This window comes from Cyclopterus lumpus, chromosome 9, assembly GCF_009769545.1.
Source record: "Cyclopterus lumpus isolate fCycLum1 chromosome 9, fCycLum1.pri, whole genome shotgun sequence".
Lineage (NCBI taxonomy): Eukaryota > Metazoa > Chordata > Actinopteri > Perciformes > Cyclopteridae > Cyclopterus > Cyclopterus lumpus.
In genome coordinates this window covers 8,155,571-8,176,881 of record NC_046974.1, presented here as the reverse complement: position 1 = coordinate 8,176,881, position 21,311 = coordinate 8,155,571, and the positions used below count along the sequence as shown (strand labels likewise).

General features: G+C 43.5%; 1 protein-coding gene across 2 annotated transcripts; it reads left to right on the top strand.

Moving 5' to 3' along the window:
* The first annotated feature begins 338 nt into the window (after positions 1-338).
* On the top strand, positions 339-20,490 carry LOC117736481 (sarcoplasmic/endoplasmic reticulum calcium ATPase 2). Of its 2 annotated transcripts, XM_034541846.1 has the most exons (21): positions 362-457; positions 632-974; positions 2,162-2,179; positions 2,269-2,351; positions 5,078-5,182; positions 5,867-6,005; positions 12,258-12,338; positions 12,942-13,027; positions 13,177-13,641; positions 15,149-15,237; positions 15,381-15,483; positions 15,896-16,027; positions 16,126-16,245; positions 16,339-16,557; positions 16,690-17,025; positions 17,272-17,492; positions 17,607-17,809; positions 17,896-17,981; positions 18,061-18,194; positions 18,302-18,419; positions 18,546-20,490. In XM_034541846.1, the coding sequence occupies exons 2-21, from the start codon at positions 857-859 to the stop codon at positions 18,813-18,815; spliced, it is 3,126 nt and encodes a 1,041-aa protein (XP_034397737.1). In that variant the 5' UTR covers positions 362-457; positions 632-856; the 3' UTR covers positions 18,816-20,490. The 2 variants fall into 2 exon arrangements, with proteins under 2 accessions (XP_034397736.1, XP_034397737.1); XM_034541845.1 differs by having other exon boundaries at positions 339-974.
* Positions 20,491-21,311: the final 821 nt, after the last annotated feature.

The window sequence follows — 21,311 nt, the reverse complement described above, 5'->3', positions numbered from 1 at the left end:
TAACTTTTCCGCGTCTGCACTATGCAATGTGTGTCTTACTAATTTGGAAAACATGTCATTGGGTATGGGTATATTACATCAGTAGCGTTACTGAACTACGGTGCGACCATCTCCTTAAACACTAACATGTATGCATGATGGTTTACATACGAGGGACACCGCAGGGTTTGAATGGGATGCCATGTGGGAGACTTATGTATCCCTGCCAAGGTTTTCTATTTCGTGTTCGTCTTCCTGTGTGTGTTTTTCCTTTCTTTTTTTTTTCCCTTCCTTCCTTCTTTTTTTTTTTTTTTTTTAAATGTCTCTAGTTTGAACGCAGCTGACACCGTTCATCCAATGATATGAGTCCACATGCAGCGCAGGGAAGAGGGGCAGCAGTGAGGCACTTTGATAAAGGCAGACTGTCAGCACCGTGTGGAGCCTCAGAGAGCTGCGCCAACGGTGAGAAAGCGGCACGGTGAGTCACGGAGGAACCTGGACCGGCTGAATGCAGTCCGTAACACGAGACGCTGCTGCCCACGAGTTCTCACCATTGTTCGGAGATAAGAGGACCCAGAGAGTGATCTTCACCCAGACACCGAAGAGGAGTTTGGCTGAACCCAACGTTTTTTCTTCTTCTTCTTCTATTCAGTAATTCGCGTGAAGAAAATCCTAACTGCGCAGCGGAGGAAGGAGAGAGGTGGTGGTGGGGGCGGACACGTGAGACCGCCGCGAATAGCTAACCATAGCTACCCCGAGTGTTGAACTTGCAGTTCTCAGTAGAACTATTGAAGTAGTGACTGGTTTTAAAGAGCCCAGTGGGAAACGTCGAGGCAGTGTGCGTAAAGCCGTGTGGGAAAGGAGCCGCCTGTCCGCCATGGAGAACTCTCACACGAAGAGTGTGGAAGAAGTTTATAGTTATTTCTGCGTCAACGAGAGCACGGGACTCTCCCTGGACGAGGTGAAGCGACTGAAGGAGAAATGGGGCCTAAACGGTACGACAGTTTACACTTTACACCGCCGATAAATGCCGCTGCTGTGAATGAAACTATGTTTAAAAGAAAGAAGGGGAAACAAATGTATTGTCATTGTAACATGGATATGGGGTAAAAGTCACCAACATCATCGGCCGGCCGGTGTTACCCGGCCCCATAAAGGGCTTTGGCTGACGTCATCACATGTGACCTCGAGGGTTTCCCGTCTCCTCCGAATAAACTAATGAATCATTGCTTATAGGACATTGTAACATTGTTAAACATTGTTGGGTGTTGTACCGGTGCGGTACGTCGTATCGGTGTAACACACTGTATCAGTGTAACACTGTAACACACCGTATCAGTGTACCGCTGTAACACACCGTATCAGTGTACCACTGTGGTAACACTGTGGTAACATTGTGAAACGCAGCCCTCGCTGGGACGTTGGGGACCATATTTTAAATCCTGGGGACTTTGTTGAACACGGTAACCTTTTGCTTGGCTGTCTGCAACACATCAGCCCGGAGATCCGGCAGGCTTTTGAACCGCGGCCACCGGAGTCACGTTATCCCTCAAGTTAATCTCCCTTGTTCCAGGCTTAAACGGCTGTTTTATATTAATATCACCTGGGAGGTCATGGAGGGTATGCTACACCCCGCCCCCACCCCTTTAAATCACTTTGACCTTTACATTGATTGGCGTTTTCCTTGTTTCTTTTATACCCATTGCGTAATAAAGGTGGACTATGCCACTGTTCGAAGTGTAAACCTGAAAGGTGAATATAGTAATCTGGCAAATAAGCATTAGATATTGCTTATTCATATTAATGACCTAACATCTTGTTTAACGGTCAAGGGAATCTACACGCACACTACATAATTATATGTATTCAATAAAAACTCTGTGGTCTTGGAGAGTTTGTATGATGACTAAATCATCAAGATGTTAAGTGACACTGCAAACATTGTTGTGTGAGCTCAGAGCCAGGCATCGATTGGTCTACCGTCTGAGATTTAGCTCTTCAAGCTTTGCACTCTTCTTGTCTTTTTGTGGAATTAATTCCCCATTATGAAACAGGAACTGCATGCCTCCAAATTGAATGGGAAAAAAAGTATTTATACACAACTTACCCTCCTTTTTTCTTTTCTTTTTCTGGTGCGTTTCCTGTTCGGCCCCTGGTTTGACTCTCGCTTCTCGCCACACAGAGTTACCAGCGGAGGAAGGTGAGCGCTACTGTCACAGATATTGCTACTGTCATTTTGTGATGACTCGTTTCTGTGATAGATTATTATTTAAAATCTCTTTTCTGCAGGGAAATCTTTGTGGGAGCTTGTCCTCGAACAATTTGAAGACTTACTTGTTCGTATTCTTCTGCTGGCCGCATGTATATCTTTTGTAAGTATTTCACTACATTTTCTTCCACTGTTTGAAATTGTGTCTTTTTCAGTGTGCTGCGTTGAGTTATTTTTATATTCCCCAATATTGCTCCTGTCTCTTCCACTCTAACCTGTAGAGAGAGAGAATCTAAAAAGTTAAGGGAATCTCGGGACAAGCAAACGCTTCCTACACATAGCTTTTCCTTGCCACCTCGAGTGTGTTTATGTGAAGTCAAAATTGTAGACGGGATTATTTTTAAGCCCTGTGTTGAATGGCAGTGGGTGATTTACGCAGTGTGTATGTCTTCAGTGTGTTTAACCCGGCTGGGGTTACACTCGCATATTCAAAGGCTAAACAGCTGAGAAGGCTCGCGACCCATCTGAGGAATGGTGACAACAGCAGTAACGGCATTGAGTTGCCATCACCATGTGCCTAGTAAGACATCTGAGTCGTCAAGCATGACTGCTGTGTAATGACTTACCTCGGTCTCCCTCGGGTCGCTGACTTTGAGTGCTGGACAGATAAATGTTTAATAGTGGCCAAAGCTAAATCAAACATACATTTTCACGTTGTAGTAGTATCTCTTTTTATTGTTTTGATGTCATGTGGAAAGACGAGGCTTCATGTACAACCTGTTAAGTTTGTTTCCCCAAATTCATTTGAAAAGTGCAAGCTTTTATGGAAAAAAAATAACCAACAAATAAGCACGTTTAAAAAAAGAAAAAAAAGAAAGTCATCTTTGGTATTCTGCAATGCACGATTAATTTCTGCAGTATTACATTTTTCACCTCGGATGGCTGAAGAATATTTTAATAAGTGAGGCCCCTTGTGTGTGTGTGTGTGTGTGAGAGCTGATCTCTAGCATGCAGAGTCCAGTCAGCTGATACAGAGGTGTCAGTGGCTGCTGTCTGACAGGGGAACAGAGCACCACTCAAGACCAAATTTGGGCCCTCACTCCTCAGTGGGAGGGCTCTTATCTGACAAACACACACACCACCCTCCACATCGAATTAATCCCTCCTAAACTTTGATATGTATCCAGTTTGAAAGCGAATTAAACTCAGAACTCTTGGCTAACTGTTGAAGTTGTTAGTCAAACTTAATCAACATGTTCTGTTTGCATGATTCAATTTAGTCTTGAGGGCACAGTTAAGGGTTTGCTTCTTTAAAATGCATTATTTTATGAGGTGCTATTCATGGCTTTTACTCATGCTGTAGTGTATATAATAGGGTTAAAACAAGAATTTGATTAGTTCATCAACAACTAGGTAATTACAAACTATTTTGATGATTTAATTTGTTGTTCAACCCCCACCAAGCACAAATATGAATCATTTTCATGTACCAATGTTCTTCCATGTGAGATTTGCTGCCATTGTCCCTTTTTGTATTATTGTCAGGAGGCAACATCCGGGTCTGAAAAGTGAGGTCGGTGTGGAAAGTCCTTAAGCTTGCATTCTTTCTAATGGCCAACAGGGGGCGTCTCCTCTGAATGTGAAACTAGCAACTGAGAAAATAAACCTTCTTCTCAGTTGTTTTATTACCCAAGTAAACATAAGTTTATTGTCTCAATTGCTAGTTTCACGTTTTCATCAATACAGAATGATGTTCAGCAAATGTTGGTCCCATTTAGAGTAAAATGGACCATAAAGCAGGTTATGCTCTAGTGTGGCTACCTTATGATTGACAGGTCGCTACCACAGCGATGTCCAGTCAGAGAGTTGTCTGCGTTGTCGTCTTACAACTTTTACACTTTCACGGTGTGTTTTCAGTACATGAAAAATGTATCATAATCTTTTTGGTCACCTAAAAATGTCTTGTTCAGCATTTTGTTGTACTTGGCTCCACCATCTCGTGTTTAAAAAAAAAAAGATGACAACGACCAAAATGACGATCAAGGCTTTAGAACTGTAGTCCGCAAACTAATGGGTGACATCCCACTGTTTATGTCCACTTCTTCTAAGTCTAAGGAGTTCTTTGGTTGAGGACCGCCACATAAATAACTCATTGATTATTTGAAAATGATCTATAATGTACTTTTTGCTTTAGGTAAGTCTGAGTAATGTAAATCTCTTTGTGATGTTATGACCTACAGGAGAGCACTATTATGCGGTGTGCTTCTGTATTAAATGGATATAAGAGTTACTCCTGTCGTCATTTAAGTTAATGTTTTTGGCATCTACTTGGGTCTTACTGAGGGTGATTGCTTTATTACATTATGTTCCATTAACTAATTCCCTATGACGCATAGAGTAATTTTAGTGTGTTTTCTCAGGAACAACGATCTAAATGAGACTCCAGGTCAGAATATGGTTTATTTTTTGTCAGTAAGAGGTTCTAATATATAGAAAATATGTCCAACTGTGTTAATCAGAGTTGCAACAGTCTTCTTGATGACCAGTCTTCTTGATGACTGACATAACATTTTTTTTAATCAAATGCCTTTGAAGAAGTTTGAATTCTAATTCAAAAGAACTGAGCAGTATTGGCAGTTAAAAACAAAACAATAATTGAATTTGAACAATGACTAGAGTAAATGCACTACTCGTAGACTAAAGTTCAGTGTCCAGTTATTTTGGGACGTCTCCATCTATCAGAGGTCATTTTTCAGTTTTTCATCTGTTATAAACAACTTGTTTTTTTCTGTTTACAATTGTGTCCCTAACTAATCGTTGTTATCTAATTCTTCTGTGAAATGTCTTTTTTTTTTATAGATAATGACATGTTTCTCAAACTGTTTTCAGGTCCTGGCCTGGTTCGAGGAGGGAGAGGAAACTATCACAGCCTTCGTGGAGCCGTTTGTCATTTTACTCATTCTTATAGCCAATGCCATCGTTGGCGTGTGGCAGGTGAGACACTTTTAGGATCCGAGGAAGTCACAGTATTTATATCGCACTACATCTCCTTTTGTACCTCTGAAATTATTGAATTGAATATTCTGGTTTTATTGTCCAAATCTAATGCATTTTGTTCAAGTGAATCAAATTTCATTATGCAGCAGAATGATGACTTTACTGCAAAAATGTTGTACATGTTACCTGCCTAGCTTTATTTATTTCACCAGACGCATACAGAAAATACTTTTAAGATAATAATCCAGCATTTAAACACATGCAATTAATTTAAGTGCCTTTTGTAAATAACTCAAAGTTAGTATGGTATTGAAAGCAGTTTCAACATAAATACTTTTGTATTTGGTATATTAGGTTCATCTATTTAATCTTGTTTAACAAGATTAAATAGATGAACCTAATACACTTGGCATATGGTTATAGACTGTTCACGACACTCAATTCAACTTTAAATCAACCGAGTTCTGCACTGAAAGTAATTTGATTTGTCTAACAAGTGTATTTTCATACACTTAACAACGTGAATGTCTCCAACCAAAACCTGATGGAAAATAAACACCCAACATATAAAAAGCCAGTGCCTCCTCAAAGGCAAATGCTCTCGTACTGTGTAGTCCAGCAGAGCCAAGAATATGCATGTCTTCGTTAAGAGAAACTCTGAAATATTTTTTGTCTCCACAGGAACGTAATGCCGAGGATGCCATTGAGGCGCTGAAGGAGTATGAGCCTGAGATGGGGAAAGTGTACCGGCAGGACAGAAAAACTGTGCAGAGGATCAAGGCCAAAGACATCGTGCCTGGTGACATTGTGGAGGTTGCTGGTAGGTTGAGCTGCTCTTGGCCGTGTGCATATTTAAACGCTCAGGGCTTTGTTGCTGTTATTGTTACTGTATACTGTTGTATGTGTTGCTTAGACTCCAAGAGTATCAGATATCCAGCCAGGAGGCTCTAACATGTGAACCTTGAAAGTCACAGAAAATTGGCAATATAATACCTTTTTTTTAGGTTCCCTTCTTTTTCAAGATAAAAGAAAAATCTGGTGTTTTTTTAAAGTGATGCTCGTTCTGGCTTTGCCTCGGGTAAAGCCCACTGCGGACAGAACAAATCAGTCCACGTATGGTCATGGATCACATTTAGCACAAGCTGGAGTTGAACCCCCCCCTTCATCCCCATGTGCCACTGCAGAGGTGACTCACCCTGCAAGAGTGAGGTATTTTGAGATGCTCTTATTAACCCATTGTCTCAAAGGGCTGGGCACATATGGTATCGAGGCCCACTTGACTACTTTGTGTGTAATCGCACACACATTTTGAGCTCATTCTAGTGACACTGTCCTGCGCATCCTCGCGTCTCGTCCAAACTCAACAGTTTCCCTCCATGGAGCATGTGAACTTAGCGCTGGAGTAATTCATGCTGCCGAGTTCCAGTCAGGATGTAAAGCTTTGATTTGCGTACCTCCGCAGCACACGCACACATCTACAATTCTGCAGAGGGATGATCAGATGGATGTGAGGAATGCTGATGTCCTTAAAGCGCTAGTCTTATCTTGATACTCTGTTTAACCCAACGCTTTCTGTGCATAGTGGTAGGTGGTTTCATTTTTAGTAGTCATAGGCCGATTCGATTTTGGAATGGTGTATTTATAGAGGCAGTGACAGTCGTGAAGATGACAGGTGTCTGGTCCCACCCTGTGCACGCATCACCCACTCTGCTCTGGGAAGCATAGCTACAGTAGGTGACGTGGGACAGTGTTCAGCAGGACTCCTGTATAACCTTGACAAGGGCAAATGGAGGAGGAGTGTACTGGGAATTCAAATGTATACATTTTCTAGTGTCATACGGCATACTGTGCATACTTTGGTTTAGGTTGACAGTACTAATCATGCCATTTTGATTTTGTGAAGCACAGTGTAGAAAAGCCTAATTATTTGGCTTTGATTTAAGGAGAAATCTGTGAGATGGCTCCCTCTTGCATATAAGAGACCTAGTTATTTAAACACTCTCGATGAAGGAAGCTGGAGGCTTTGTTGTCAGCAGCTTGAGGCTTTAAAAAAAAATGCAGCCCAGCAGGCAGCTTAACTGGATATTTTATCCTGCAGTCAGAAGAAGCTCATCAACTTAACTAACTTCCCAAATTTGCCATATATTGTTTACAAAGGTTCCTGTCAGGCTCCCTTTTTCTTCCTGAATAATATTTTGCTGAAGCTCCAAAGTGACCTCTGCCACGTAGAGGAGGAGTGCGATGACGCAGATGCTGGTTGGATGTCTTGTGGACCGAGGTAGAGGACACACACGGCGGAGACAGCCCTCTGTGGCTGCCTCAGCCGTGAGAAGAATAGGATGCAGGCTGCAGCCAATCGGTGCTGCTCTGTGTCAGGGTGCTGCTGTGGGTTTTAAACACTGCCTCTTACTCCCACATCATCGCTCATCAGTCGCACGCTCTCTGAAATGACTTTAATGTTGCGGAAATAACATTGTGTAATGCATTTCTTAGACTTTCCTCTGAACTAGATTATGTTATGCATGATTTCATCATGGTGCTGGTCTACCCTGTTTAGTCCTCTGACTGCTCTTTTGTGTATGGCTTAACCAAATGATACATGCATGAAAAACTAACCCCTGACTTGTTCCAGAAATGATCCCACTTACATGCAGATCAGGGATTTTGCTTGAATAGATGAACATCATCAGTAATGATTAACTTGATTTATTATTATTATAATATAGATTGTCAGTATTTTTAGGATGATGAATAAAGTGCCCACAGCTAAAATCTGATAAAAGATTACCATAACCCACTTCAGTGACGCTGGTGGTAACAGTCGCTTGTGGTTTTAAGTCCTCTTTATAACACAGCACACACTGCTCTCTGCCAGCTTACAGTTTGGTGTCAAGGGCTTGCAAATTTGGACGTTGGCCTTTTCTCAGAGCAGCAGAACTCAGTGGGTTTGTTCTCTGCTGCCTGTGAAGTTGTGGAGTCTGGTAGAGCCGGGGGCTCATGTGGGCAGCATTATGGGGGGGGAGGATCTTTCATCTGCTCCTATTGTGCTTGAGAGAGATGACCTTATATGGAAGCGCTTTGCAGATAACCATCCCACCCCCACCATGCTCGATGCACAGCGACCCTGCCCATCAGCACCCGCACCCTCCACAAAGATTCCAGACACCATGGATAGTGATGTGACATTTAATGTGGTCTGGCAAGCATCCATTGTCACCGAGGGACGTTTTTGGCAAATGTTCCTGACTTGTCAGCGAGACGAAAAGAAACGGTCTCATCTTGCCGACCAGGAAGGCTGGCTTTAGAAAAGCTTAAAACCTCATTTGTAGTCCAACAGAAGGGCACAGAGGTTTTTATTCGAGCCAAACGGTTTCCTCGGCAGGCGCGGAGCTCAGCTGGAGAGAAGTATTCATGTCAGGTTTTGCATAAACACATTGACCACAGCGTTTGGTTTTATCGGTATATGTATGTCACCGTTTGCACCAGTAAGTCTCCATTATTAAAGCTGGCTTGTAGATTTGAATTCAGATTAAACGGTTAATGTACATGTATTTTCTGCCTGGCTCTTCTAAAAAACATGATTATTTTTGACAGGAAAGAAAAACTAAAATGTTCCCAGTGGTGGGATACGTTTTGACACTATGGCAACAAACAGTTGCATGCTATGTGGAGGCCGAGCCAGCTGCTGCTTAAGATTCATAAACAACCAAGATAAAGCAGATGAGTCGGTGTAGAGATGATACTTGCGTAACTGAGATAATAGGTGAAGGATCAACTCCAAAGTCGGTTGACTTGTTTTTGAATCTGTGACAATGTAACGACAGGAAAATGATATTGGGTTTGTTTATCTCACCAGGCCACTACTAACTAAACAGGACTTACTCTGCTCTTGTTTGCTGATAAAATAGTAAAGCTCACTCGTGATGTTTACCAAGTACAAATGGCAAAAAGGTTCCTGTCTTTGTAGTGTCCACCTATACATGCACCCATAAGACAGTATAGAAAGTGTAAGGTAGCACCCACCCACGTAAACGATACATTTGCCCAAACAAGATTCATAAACAACCAATATAAAGCAGAGATCTCAGGGAGTCGGTGTAGAGATGATACTTGCGTAACTGAGACAATAGGTGGGGTTTGTTTATCTTACCAGGCCACTGCTAACTAAACATTAATTACTCTGCTCTTGTTTGCTGATACAATAGTAAAGCTCACTTGTGATGTTTACCAAGTACAAATGGCAAAAAACCTCCGGCCTTGAATATCCTTTTTCTTTCCTCTGTAGTGTCCACCTATACATGCACACCACAATACACCCGTAAGACAGTATAGAAGGTTTAAGGTAGCATCACCCACGTAAACAATACATTTGCCCAAACAAGATTGTCTGTTTTGTTTCCTTGCCATGCATTTCCTTCCATTGGTTGTGCTGAGTCATGGTAACATGGTGTCTCTCTCGTGCAACTGACTGCCAAAGGTTAGAAAGGGAAATCTTCATTGAGCAGATGAAGAGTGAAACGTTGGTATTATAGACAGTTTTTTGATAACGTACCCAGCTGGATAAAGTCTTTGCATAATTGTACACACGTAACTGTACGTTAAACGGTGAGAGCTGTATTGGAAAGCTGCTCGATGCTTCACCTGTTGACGGTTCAGAAAGGGCCCACTCAACAAGACAGGAGGTCAGCCTTTTGTTCAGCTGCCATCAGCACATGGGCCCTCCTGGCTGGCCCGCCGAACCACACGCTTTCCCCCTAACACACGGCAGAGGCAGGTGCCAGTCAAAGCTAACCACTTCGGTGCAGTCACCGCCCCGACCACTATTGAAAAGTTGTTTTTTTAAAAGGCCTCTTGATTCTCATCGGGTGCAATGTATCACCGACAAGTCTGCACTTTTGTCACTCTGAAATTTGTGGACTCTATTATCTGTTGGCAAGTACAAAGGTGAAAATGACGTCATGTCTGAGGAGATGCTTGTACTGCAACCGAGTAGGATGTTGACGCAAAATGACAGATCATATACACACACTTCATCATAGCGGGTCTGCAGTTTAACACAGCCTCCAGTTTCCAGGCAATTCCAGTGTTTCACAGTGGTGGCACCATCTCGGCAATCACTGGTTTCTTTCAAGGATAACTAATTGTCATTATGCTACACAGGGTTTCACCACAAAATGCTGTTGTCGCCCCGTCACTACACTATAAAAACGCAACAGACGACAACATCAGGAGGAATGTAAATGGCTTTTTAACATTTAAAACGTCAAGGAAACACTGCATGTTAAGTTGGACTTGGTTTGAGCACCAAGCATCGGTGTTGTAAAGGCAGAGTCCTCCTCCCTTGTCCTGCTGGAGTCCTGCTTGATCCGGGATGTCTCGATGGAGCCGGGTCTCTGTAAAGATGTGGGCACAACAGCCACTGACCTCCCGTTAGCCTGAAGATTCCTGCAACCGGACATGAGCCAGGAGCAGACTGGGTGGTGGGATAGCCTTAGGTCCAGGCTGGATTAATTTAGCTTCCATCTCGGCTCAGCACTCCCTTAGAAGTTGTCAGTATATTTTCAGAAATGATGACTTTGCACAGGAATTGTTGCAATACCATCTGATTATAAAGCTTGTTGGCTTATAATCCCTTCCTCTTCTCAAAAAGTTGCATCACGGTTATATTGATCTATTCCATCAGAAAGTTAACTGCAATCTTAGTTTGTATATTGAACTCTCCCTGAGCCAGCAGCGCAACATCGATGAGCCAGGTTGCGTGACTTTCTCAGAAGTGAGCCGTCCATTGCATCAGTCGTTCCAAGTTCAGATGGTTAAAAGATGCATTTTAGTCCTTCTCAGGACTGTCTGTCTTCTTGATCTGCCAATGCCTGCTGACGGATCAGAGTTCCTGGCTCTGCTGTCGGGACATCTAATCAGTTGACCATCATCCAGCTTCAGCTGCCATTATATGACCACATTTAAACCTGGTCAGCACACCCCTCCCTTCTCTGAAGGTCATGAGGGGTTTTGGATTACGATACGCGTCTCCCCCAAATGGTAATTTGGGTAAATTTTGCTGAATCTCTTTACCGTGTTACCACTATGCATAGAGGACTCATTGCGATGCATTTACTTAAAACACATGTGGAGGTGGGCCGGACATAAGGCTTGACACACTTGTGTTATATATATGAATGTATGTGTATGTGTGTATATATATATATATATATATATATATATATATATATATATATATATATATATATATCTGCCTGCAACATGCCGAGCCAGTCTGTGTTGTTTTGATTTCTTCTTTTATTGAGCATGTGCGGAAGCATTTTAATGCCTGGTGTGAACTGAAGCTGTTTACATGTGATCGGATCATCCAGGACGCATGTTAATGCCAGGTCTGAACAGGACCGTGAATATTTGGCAGGCTTGTGTGGGTTTACTGGTTTCTTTTGTAACGATCTGACATAATTTGCATTTTTAACTAGGTAGGCCTATATGTAGAAGACGCCCACAGAACTGTGCCATAGCCTGAGCCATTTCCCCAGTTTCGATTGCCTTTATGTACCATTAGGAAGCTGAACTGGGTCACCGCAATTCCAATGTACCCAAATTGGCCTTTTCCTTTGAGACAGGCCTTTTATGGCTCACAGGTTCTTCATCTCCTCCTCCTTTTTTTGGGCTTTCTTTCCCTGCAGCGATGGCAACACAGCTCTGCAAAGCAACCTCCCTGTAATGAGCGTCAGTTTAGTTTACGCTAATGCTGAGTTACTGCCTGCAGAAAATAGACAACATCTCATCTGTTGACTCGTCATTCAGCCTACACACACACACACACACACACACACTCCCACTCTGCAGTACCAGTAGTATATGGATGGGTGTTATTGGAGCGCTATTCATGTGGTGTAAAAAAACAAACATTGAGCCATCGTTTATAATGCATTACAAATAAACATGAACCTTCAGTTGCAGACTTAATTTCAAATCCTTCTAAATATGTTTCTGCATGCTTATGCTCCTCAGGCTTTTGCACTTTTGTTTGTGTGTTTGCTTTAATTGCGGATGTATTTTGTTATAGTTGGAGACAAGGTGCCTGCGGACATCCGTATCTGTTCAATCAAATCAACAACTCTGAGGGTGGACCAGTCCATTCTGACCGGTAAGATGTTTGCTGATAATATCACAGACATCAAATTATTTTTCTTCCGCAATATTTATCAATGAAATTCTCGGTCTCTCCTGAAAACATGGGTATTATTAAATCTAAATCTGCTACAAATGGTATTGATTTGATTACATGTTGGCTTAGATATTACTGCCCAGCCCTATAATTTAGCTTGGGCCGTTATGAGCCGACTGGGTCACAAATGCAATATTATCTGACACAGACTAAGTTCAGTCAGCTGTTTTGTTCGAGGCTATAGTAGGGTTTAACTTTGTAGTTATGTTTTATCTCTACGCTGACACTCCCTTTATTTCAAAATAAGAGCTCACAGATAACCTCATCCAAAATAAATGGATCAATCCTACACACGTTTGAAGAGCGTGACTAAAATAATTTGAGCTGGCTGCAGAATGAGCCCAGAAGTGTATCATGACATGGTTATCAATTAACATGTTTGCTTCTGAATTGAAACATCCATAAGCATTTAAAAGATCAGTGAGGCAGCATAAATGAGCTCTCTGTGTAGATAATTGGCTGTGCTTTGTTTCTACGATCATCTGCAGGGACAAATGCAAACTGATCTTTGTGTTTTTGTAGGTGAATCCGTCTCGGTCATCAAACACACGGACCCTGTGCCAGACCCCCGTGCTGTCAATCAGGACAAAAAGAACATGCTCTTCTCTGTAAGCTCAACTCTTATTTATTAGTTATCACACATCCTGTTGATGCTCTTCGACTTTGTGTTTGTTCAGTTTCTGCTGTTACGTCAAGACGTCTGAGATGTTATCAGATGTACTTGAGCCAATATGTGTCCCGTTTGTTGTCATTTCAGGGTACGAACATTGCAGCTGGGAAGGCCGTGGGAGTGGTCGTGGCCTCTGGCATTAACACAGAGATCGGTAAGATCCGCGACGAGATGGCGGCCACCGAGCAGGAGAAGACGCCCCTGCAGAAGAAGCTGGATGAGTTTGGCGAGCAGCTGTCCAAGGTCATCTCTCTCATCTGCATCGCCGTGTGGATCATCAACATCGGCCACTTTAGCGACCCCGTCCACGGAGGCTCCTGGATCCGCGGGGCCGTCTACTACTTCAAGATCGCTGTGGCGCTGGCCGTAGCCGCCATCCCCGAGGGTCTTCCTGCCGTCATCACCACCTGCCTGGCCCTGGGCACTCGCCGCATGGCCAAGAAGAACGCCATCGTCCGCAGCCTGCCGTCTGTGGAGACCCTGGGCTGCACCTCTGTCATCTGCTCTGACAAGACGGGAACCCTGACCACCAATCAGATGTCTGTCTCCAGGGTGAGATGCACACACACACACACACACACACACACACTCACACACATTGAAGAGCAGTTTATTCAGTTCAGTGCTTTTTCATATGTGTTGGTTGCCTGGTGTTTGCTTAAGGGTACAGCAGTTGGAGGAAATGCTAATACAATGTGCAAACAGAGAGAGTGAAGTGTACCTTGTGTCCAGGTATCCGGGCTATTATACAAGAAGGCAACAAACTGTCTGCCGCTCCTCTAAAAAACATTGAGCCGTCGGATGACTTGCACTGCTGCTGTTGCATAAGTGACCTTGCGTCACCAACCTGTAGTTTCTTTCTCTCTCTCTGTGTCTGAGTGGCACCCCAGCACTACATGGCCCCACATTAAGACATTTCATTATTAATTCAAGTGCAATCTTCTTTTGTGGCCTGTTTTTTTTTGGCACAGCCTGAATTTGGCATTCATTTATAGTTTTTATTAAATCGTTGTTTAGGCTTCTGTGTTAGGGCCACATACTGCAGTTTTCAGTGATGTATCGTGACCAGGGTTTGTACGTCATGGAAAACCTGGAAAGGTAATTGGCAATTTTCAGGCCTGGAAAACCAGAAAGTCATAGCCTACCTTTTTTATTATGAAGTCTAGTGGTTCAGTTGAGATCGACTGAGAAAAATTATACTGCTTGAACAATACTTTAAGGTTCGGGCAGATGAGTTACATTTTTCAGGGCATATTACCAGACAGCCATAGCTTTCAATCATTTTAGGTAAGAAACACTGTGGTAGATTTTGACATAGAAATGTATTCTTGTTTTATCACGTACACAAAGCAATTATTACTGTTACTTTTAGTACATTGTGTTGCATTCAGTATGCATTCAAAAGGGACACACTACTTCATTATAACATTGGACCTTTGTCCCTCTCGCTTATATATCTGCTGTGCAGAGGATTGTGAGTCAGAACAGCCAGAAAAGCATGCTGGCGTGTGGACTTGACATACTATGTATTGGGACATCCACATATTTCTTTATGGCATACGTAGCAGTATAGGTATTGAAATGCTAAGGGTTTACATTTGTCACATCATCAGAGAAGACCAGCAGCAGACGTTTTGCTGCTTTGTCATTGCCATTGTTATGATGGACCCTTTCCCTGACGAGCTGCGTGCGTGTGCGTGTGACAGCGTCTTGCAGGAGGAGGCCTGGCACTGCGGCTTCTTCCCTTTGGGCACAGTGTCTCTCTTTGCTCGCTCCCTGGCGCTCTCTTCTGTTTACTCCATGGGGAGAAACTAAACACCCTTTTCTCACATTAGGCAGCGGGCCACCTAGCCTGGCCCTCACAGAAACGCACTCTGTAAGGCTGCCGGCTGATCGACGGTCTAAAGAGATCTCACTCCTCTTTCTGTGGTTTCTGCTGCCACCTGCTGCGTCAGTAAAGAAACTTTCAAGTCGACTCAAACACTGGCTCAATTAAGTGGAGTCTGTTTAAAAATAAACTCATATTTTCTTGTGTCCCATGTGCACTCTTGTTCTCCAGATGTTCGTTGTCAACAAAGTCGAGGGCGACAGCTGTGCTCTGTCAGAGTTCACCATCACAGGTTCTACCTACGCACCTAAGGGAGAAGTGTGAGTACTTTACAGCTGACTCCATAACACCAGGTGAAAGCTGAAATATCTCATTGATTTGACTTTAGTGTTCAAGGGAGTTAAGGATGGGTATTGTTCTCATTGTTGCATGAACTGTAATAATATATTTGACTCACCCTCAGGTACCAGGATGATAAACCAGTGAAAACCTCCCAGTATGATGCCCTGGTTGAACTGGCTACCATCTGTGCCCTGTGTAACGACTCCTCTCTGGACTTCAACGAGGTATGTACCCTGCCTGCATCCTACTTTACATGTCAGACATGTGTAGAGTGTAATGTTGTCCCGTATGATTCTTTTTGTGTATTTTGTAAGTACTAAATGGAGCGTAACTCAAACTCTGAGCTCCAGTAAAGCAAGCTGCACTCTATCTATATTGATCTCTATCTCTATACATACATATGCAGGTGTTGAAGTGACATTTACCTACCTGAAGATAGACAGGCCTTTTTGTAGTATACTTTAAAGCGTATCATTAACAGATGTACCAAAACATATTTGTAAACTGCTGGTGAGTTTCATTGTTTTCCTTCTTCATCTCTGGGTTGGAGGGAAATGAGCTCTATGTGTGAACTTAAAAATCTACCCACCGGTGTTTAAGGATAAAATCTGAAGTTGAATGTTTCTGATGCGTCAGGCGAAGGGTGTGTACGAGAAAGTCGGCGAAGCCACAGAGACCGCGCTGACTTGTTTGGTGGAGAAGATGAACGTTTTCAACACCGAAGTTCACAACCTGTCCCAGATTGACCGAGCCAACGCCTGCAACTGTGTGAGTGACACCAGCTCCCTCGTCTGCACCGACGCAGCTTTCCACTGCTCCCACTCGGCAGGCTTTTCCTCACTCGTTGTGTCCTTTTGGCTGAGCAGGTGATCAAGCAGCTGATGAAGAAGGAGTTCACCCTGGAGTTCTCCAGAGACAGGAAGTCCATGTCTGTCTACTGCACCCCCAACAAGTCTCGCTCTTCCTTTGGCAAGATGTTTATCAAGGTATACTGAAAGAAACGTGTGATTTTACATGGTTTTTGCTTTTGACGTCTTCTACCATGATGTGAATATTTTATTCCTCCGCTCTACCAACAGGGGGCCCCGGAGGGAGTTATTGATAGGTGCACTCACGTCAGAGTTGGTAACAGCAAAGTTCCCCTCACCAAAAGCATCAAGGAAAAGATCCTGTCTGTGATCCGTGATTACGGGACAGGTCGGGACACCCTTAGGTGCCTGGCTCTGGCCACACGAGACAGCCCGCCCAAAATGGAGGACATGATACTGACAGACACTGCCAAATTCGTGTTGTACGAGGTGAGTTACGGTCATCTAACTTCTTGTACAGTTGTTTGGATGTTTTTAATAGACTTCGCCGTATTTTGTGTCTACTTGTGGACTTTTCAGTATCAAACATTCAGTGTCGTCTCTCTCTCTCTGTATGTCCAGTCCGACTTGACCTTCGTCGGCTGCGTCGGCATGCTGGACCCTCCCAGACAGGAGGTGGCTGCCTCCATCAAGCTGTGCCGCCAGGCCGGCATCCGCGTCATCATGATCACAGGAGACAACAAGGGCACAGCTGTGGCTATCTGCCGGCGCATCGGCATCCTGAGCGAGGACGATGACGTCGACCAAATGGCCTACACCGGACGAGAGTTTGACGAGCTGTCGCCCGACGCTCAGCGCGAGGCCGTGACTCGCGCTCGCTGTTACGCCCGCGTCGAGCCGTCCCACAAGTCCAAGATTATTGAGTTCCTGCAAGGACTTGACGAGATCACTGCCATGGTATGAACTCTGAAACGTTGCTTACTGATCATTAGTGTTTCACATTCTATTTGATGAAATCTGGGTTTACAAGTGTTCTGTTTCTTTATTTTGGTTGTGAAGTTGGTCTTTATTCCTTCTCTGGAAAAGATAGTAACGTGGGTATCCCGTCTGCGTTGGCCTCGGAAATGTCACCGTAAATTGTTTTGATTTTCTTGTGTTACTAATTACTCCTCTGTAACAAACAAACTAAATATTTCTCCACAGACAGGTGATGGAGTGAATGATGCCCCTGCCTTGAAGAAGGCGGAGATCGGCATCGCCATGGGCTCTGGCACTGCCGTGGCCAAGTCGGCCTCTGAGATGGTCCTCGCCGATGACAACTTTTCCTCCATCGTGGCCGCCGTTGAAGAAGGAAGAGCTATTTACAATAACATGAAGCAGTTCATCAGATACCTCATCTCGTCCAACGTTGGGGAGGTCGTCTGGTGAGTCCTCAACCGATTGTATTTATTTTTTATATTATAATAGATTGATGGGATCATTCGTGTCCAACATCCAGCGCTGATGTTCAGGCTAACTGGAGTTATTTCTCCTGACAGCATCTTCCTCACTGCGGCGCTGGGTTTCCCCGAGGCTCTGATCCCGGTCCAGCTGCTCTGGGTCAACCTGGTGACCGATGGCCTCCCTGCCACCGCCCTGGGCTTCAACCCCCCGGACCTGGACATCATGGAGAAGCCTCCTCGTAACGCCAAGGAGCCCCTTATCTCTGGCTGGCTCTTCTTCAGATACTTGGCTATTGGATGTAAGTTGATAATGGAAGGATAATGTCCGTCCTCTCATGCAGTTTGGTAAATTTGTTATGGTGATGTTTGGTGTGTTTGCTCTCAGGCTATGTGGGTGCAGCCACAGTGGGAGCTGCTGCCTGGTGGTTTACTGTCTCTGAAGACGGACCTCAGATCACTCTGTATCAGCTGGTGAGTCGGCCTGTCTGAGTGCTCATCCTTCAGCTCTCCTCCCCCTCCTGCTCACTCCCCTGCCTCTTCCGCCCTGCAGAGCCACTTCCTCCAGTGCGCCCCAGACAACCCAGACTTTGAGGGTCTGGACTGCCACGTGTTTGAGTCGCCCTACCCAATGACCATGGCCCTGTCTGTGCTCGTTACCATTGAGATGTGCAATGCTCTCAACAGGTAAAGACGTTTCTCCCAGAAAGACTAAAGACCAGTTGCAGTAAGGAGAAGGAAGGAAGGAAAGCTGTATAAATGAATCACCATCTGTGTCTTCTCTTCTGGTCCAGTCTGTCGGAGAACCAGTCTCTCCTGCGGATGCCTCCCTGGGAAAATGTTTGGCTCTTGGGGGCCATCTGCCTCTCCATGTCCCTCCACTTCCTCATCCTCTATGTGGAACCTCTGCCTGTAAGTTTTACAAAGCCAGTTAATTCAATGATAACTAGATGGCGCTGTCATCTGGAAACAAAACTCAGAATTGCCAAGAGAAGATTTGTAATGTCACTTTGTGAACGTTGTCCTGCTCTCTCCCAGGTCATCTTCCAAATCACCCCTCTGGATACGACCCAGTGGATGATGGTGCTGAAGATCTCCCTGCCCGTCATCCTGCTGGACGAGCTGCTAAAGTTTATTGCCAGGAACTACTTGGACTTTGGTAATCAGCTGGAGAAGCCGGCCAGCAAAGGCTGCTCTCTGTCTGCATGTGCCGAGGGCATCTCCTGGCCCTTCGTGGCCATCTCCCTGCCCCTGTTGCTGTGGATCTACAGCACCGACACTAACGTGTCCTCCATGTTGTGGCCCTGACTGACTCCACTCCACTACCCTCCCTGTGCACCAGTGTGAAGTGGACATTAACACACACATCTAACACAGTTACATTAACCCAGAATAACTTACAGTCAACACGTACGGGGGGAGGGAGGGTTTAGTCATATTTTTATGACTTTGACCAACATTTTGTGTTTTATTTTACCATCACGCTTTTCTCTCCTTTTGATCTTGTTTTGAACACTTAGCGATTCCCACCGTGTCGGAGCTGAGTTTGAGCTGTACAGAGAATTTACACTATTTTATGATAATTAATATTTTGTAATTTTTGGGAGGGGCTTTGGGGACAAGAATGCAGGGTGTAAATGGATGTAATTCTGAGGACCGTATAGTACAATACTAATTTTTGGGGGAAAGACTTGAATATATTTGCCCTGGCATGAATCTCTGTAGTAATTTTTGAGCTCCATGCATCGTCATTATTTTCTGCATTAGGCAGAGCACAGCTACCTCAATGCTGTTAATATGATTATTACTACCCATTTGTCTTAACAACCATTTTGTAGATTATCAGTTGAAGTGTTGAGGTAACCATCAATTTGTTTTGCAGTAGAGACGAAGCCCTCACACACACAAATGTTTTTGTTTTTTTAAAGTATATTTTCTTTTCTCTATTATTGGAGGGAAGCGAGGACAAAGATATGTTACCAGATTGATTCAGAGACATTTTTGATAAAGTGTTGTTAAATTTGTTTACTTGAAGAAAAAAAAAAAACATGTTCTTGATTTTTATTTCATAGGTTTTGGAGATTCTGTCTCAGTTTTCAGTCTTAATTTTTCATCTTAATTACAGTTATCTTTATAATGTATGTATAATGTGCACATACTGTATTTGAATATGTAAAAAGGCACCAAGAAGCTGTTAAGTCTTATCAACTGAGCACAACATGGACGACCGGTCATTGGAAGAGTCTGTATATCTGTACATACCACACAAAGTAGAATCTCTGTATAGATTTTGTTGTTGTTGTTGCTGTTGCTGTCGTCACAATGCTCCATACATTTACACTAGTTCACTTAAGCGTGGTCTAAGCCTTTCTGCATGCCTGCTCCAATAATACCAGGCCAGTGTGTGCGTTGAGTTGTTTAGCCTCACCGCTAACTGTTGTTTCTTCCAATGCCTTCCACCCGTTAACCTGCAGAGTGAGTACACCTTGAACCTGCATGCCAGCCAGTCTCATCTTTCATGTGGTTGAACGTCTGTCGTTGCTCCTGTGAAAGACGGAGATGACGGCTCCTCATACTTTTTGATTAGAACTAGCAAGTTTTTTGGTTTTGTTTTATACTCTTTAATGGTACAAAAGGAGGAAACATGTAGGTGTTTGAGTTTGTTTGAAAAAAAAAGAAATATCACCAAAGTGCCAGGTACACACTGAGTAGAGATAGAAGCCTTTTGCATTTTGAACTGACGGTGTCGTTGGCGCAGGTTGGTTCTGAATGGCAGCAGCATGTTTTGGCAACTGGCAAAGACACTGACATTTAAGTGCCCCAACACCATTACAGGACATGGTGGTGGTGGTTTTTTATTTATACATGTCTTTTTCTTTTTTTATTGCATTTGTCATTTGATTTAATCTTCTGCTTGCCCATAGCATGGCTTTTAATATATTTGCTCTTTTTATTAAAATAAGTATTTGATGGATTTAAATTATTTGCTGCTCCAATGTTTTTGTACTTTGGCCTGTGATTAATATCTCTTGTGTCCACTGATTTGATTCTTCCTCTCTCTCCTTTTTCTTTGCAGCAAAGGCCGTGTAAGCCCACCTCTACTCTAAATTCCTCGCAGAAACGTTTGTTTTGTTTTGTGCATGTGTGTTCTGGGCAGCACATCTTTCAAGAGCTGCATGTCAGTTAAAAAAATATGAAGACAGAGGCTCATAAAGTTCACACATCACTTTTTAGACTGGCCGTGAATAAATGTCTGATTTTAAAAACTAGCCAATCCCACATGAGGCTTCCCATCTCCTGCATGAAGAGCCTTTGATAATACACTTCTCATGCCATCTTTTTAGACAAAGCTCTGAGTACCATGTACAGTAAATTGTACAATATTCCATTGCGCATGTCCACTGAATCGGCCATCTGTTTTACCAGACTTGTGTAATAGACAATGTATAGTATTGGTAAATAGACTAGACATTCGTCAGATCGTACAAATGTTAAATAAGCTCAAAAAAACAGTTCATCTTTCCTAAGGAAATACTTGTATGGAATATTTAAAAACTAAACAGCCTTTTTGCTTAGCACTGAGACGTGCACCATGTTTGAAGCAGATCTTGCCGTGTCTGGGAAGGCGGACGTGCAGCGGCGCATACGTGAGAACGGCAGGCAGTCACTCCACTGGCATTCTTTTTTATTTTGCCAAACTGCTGTACTTTATTTTCCGAGATGATTGTACACATGAACTTTGGTTTTAAGTAAATAAAACTGTCATACATGAAGAGTTTATTTGCTGTTCGTCCTGGTGTCATT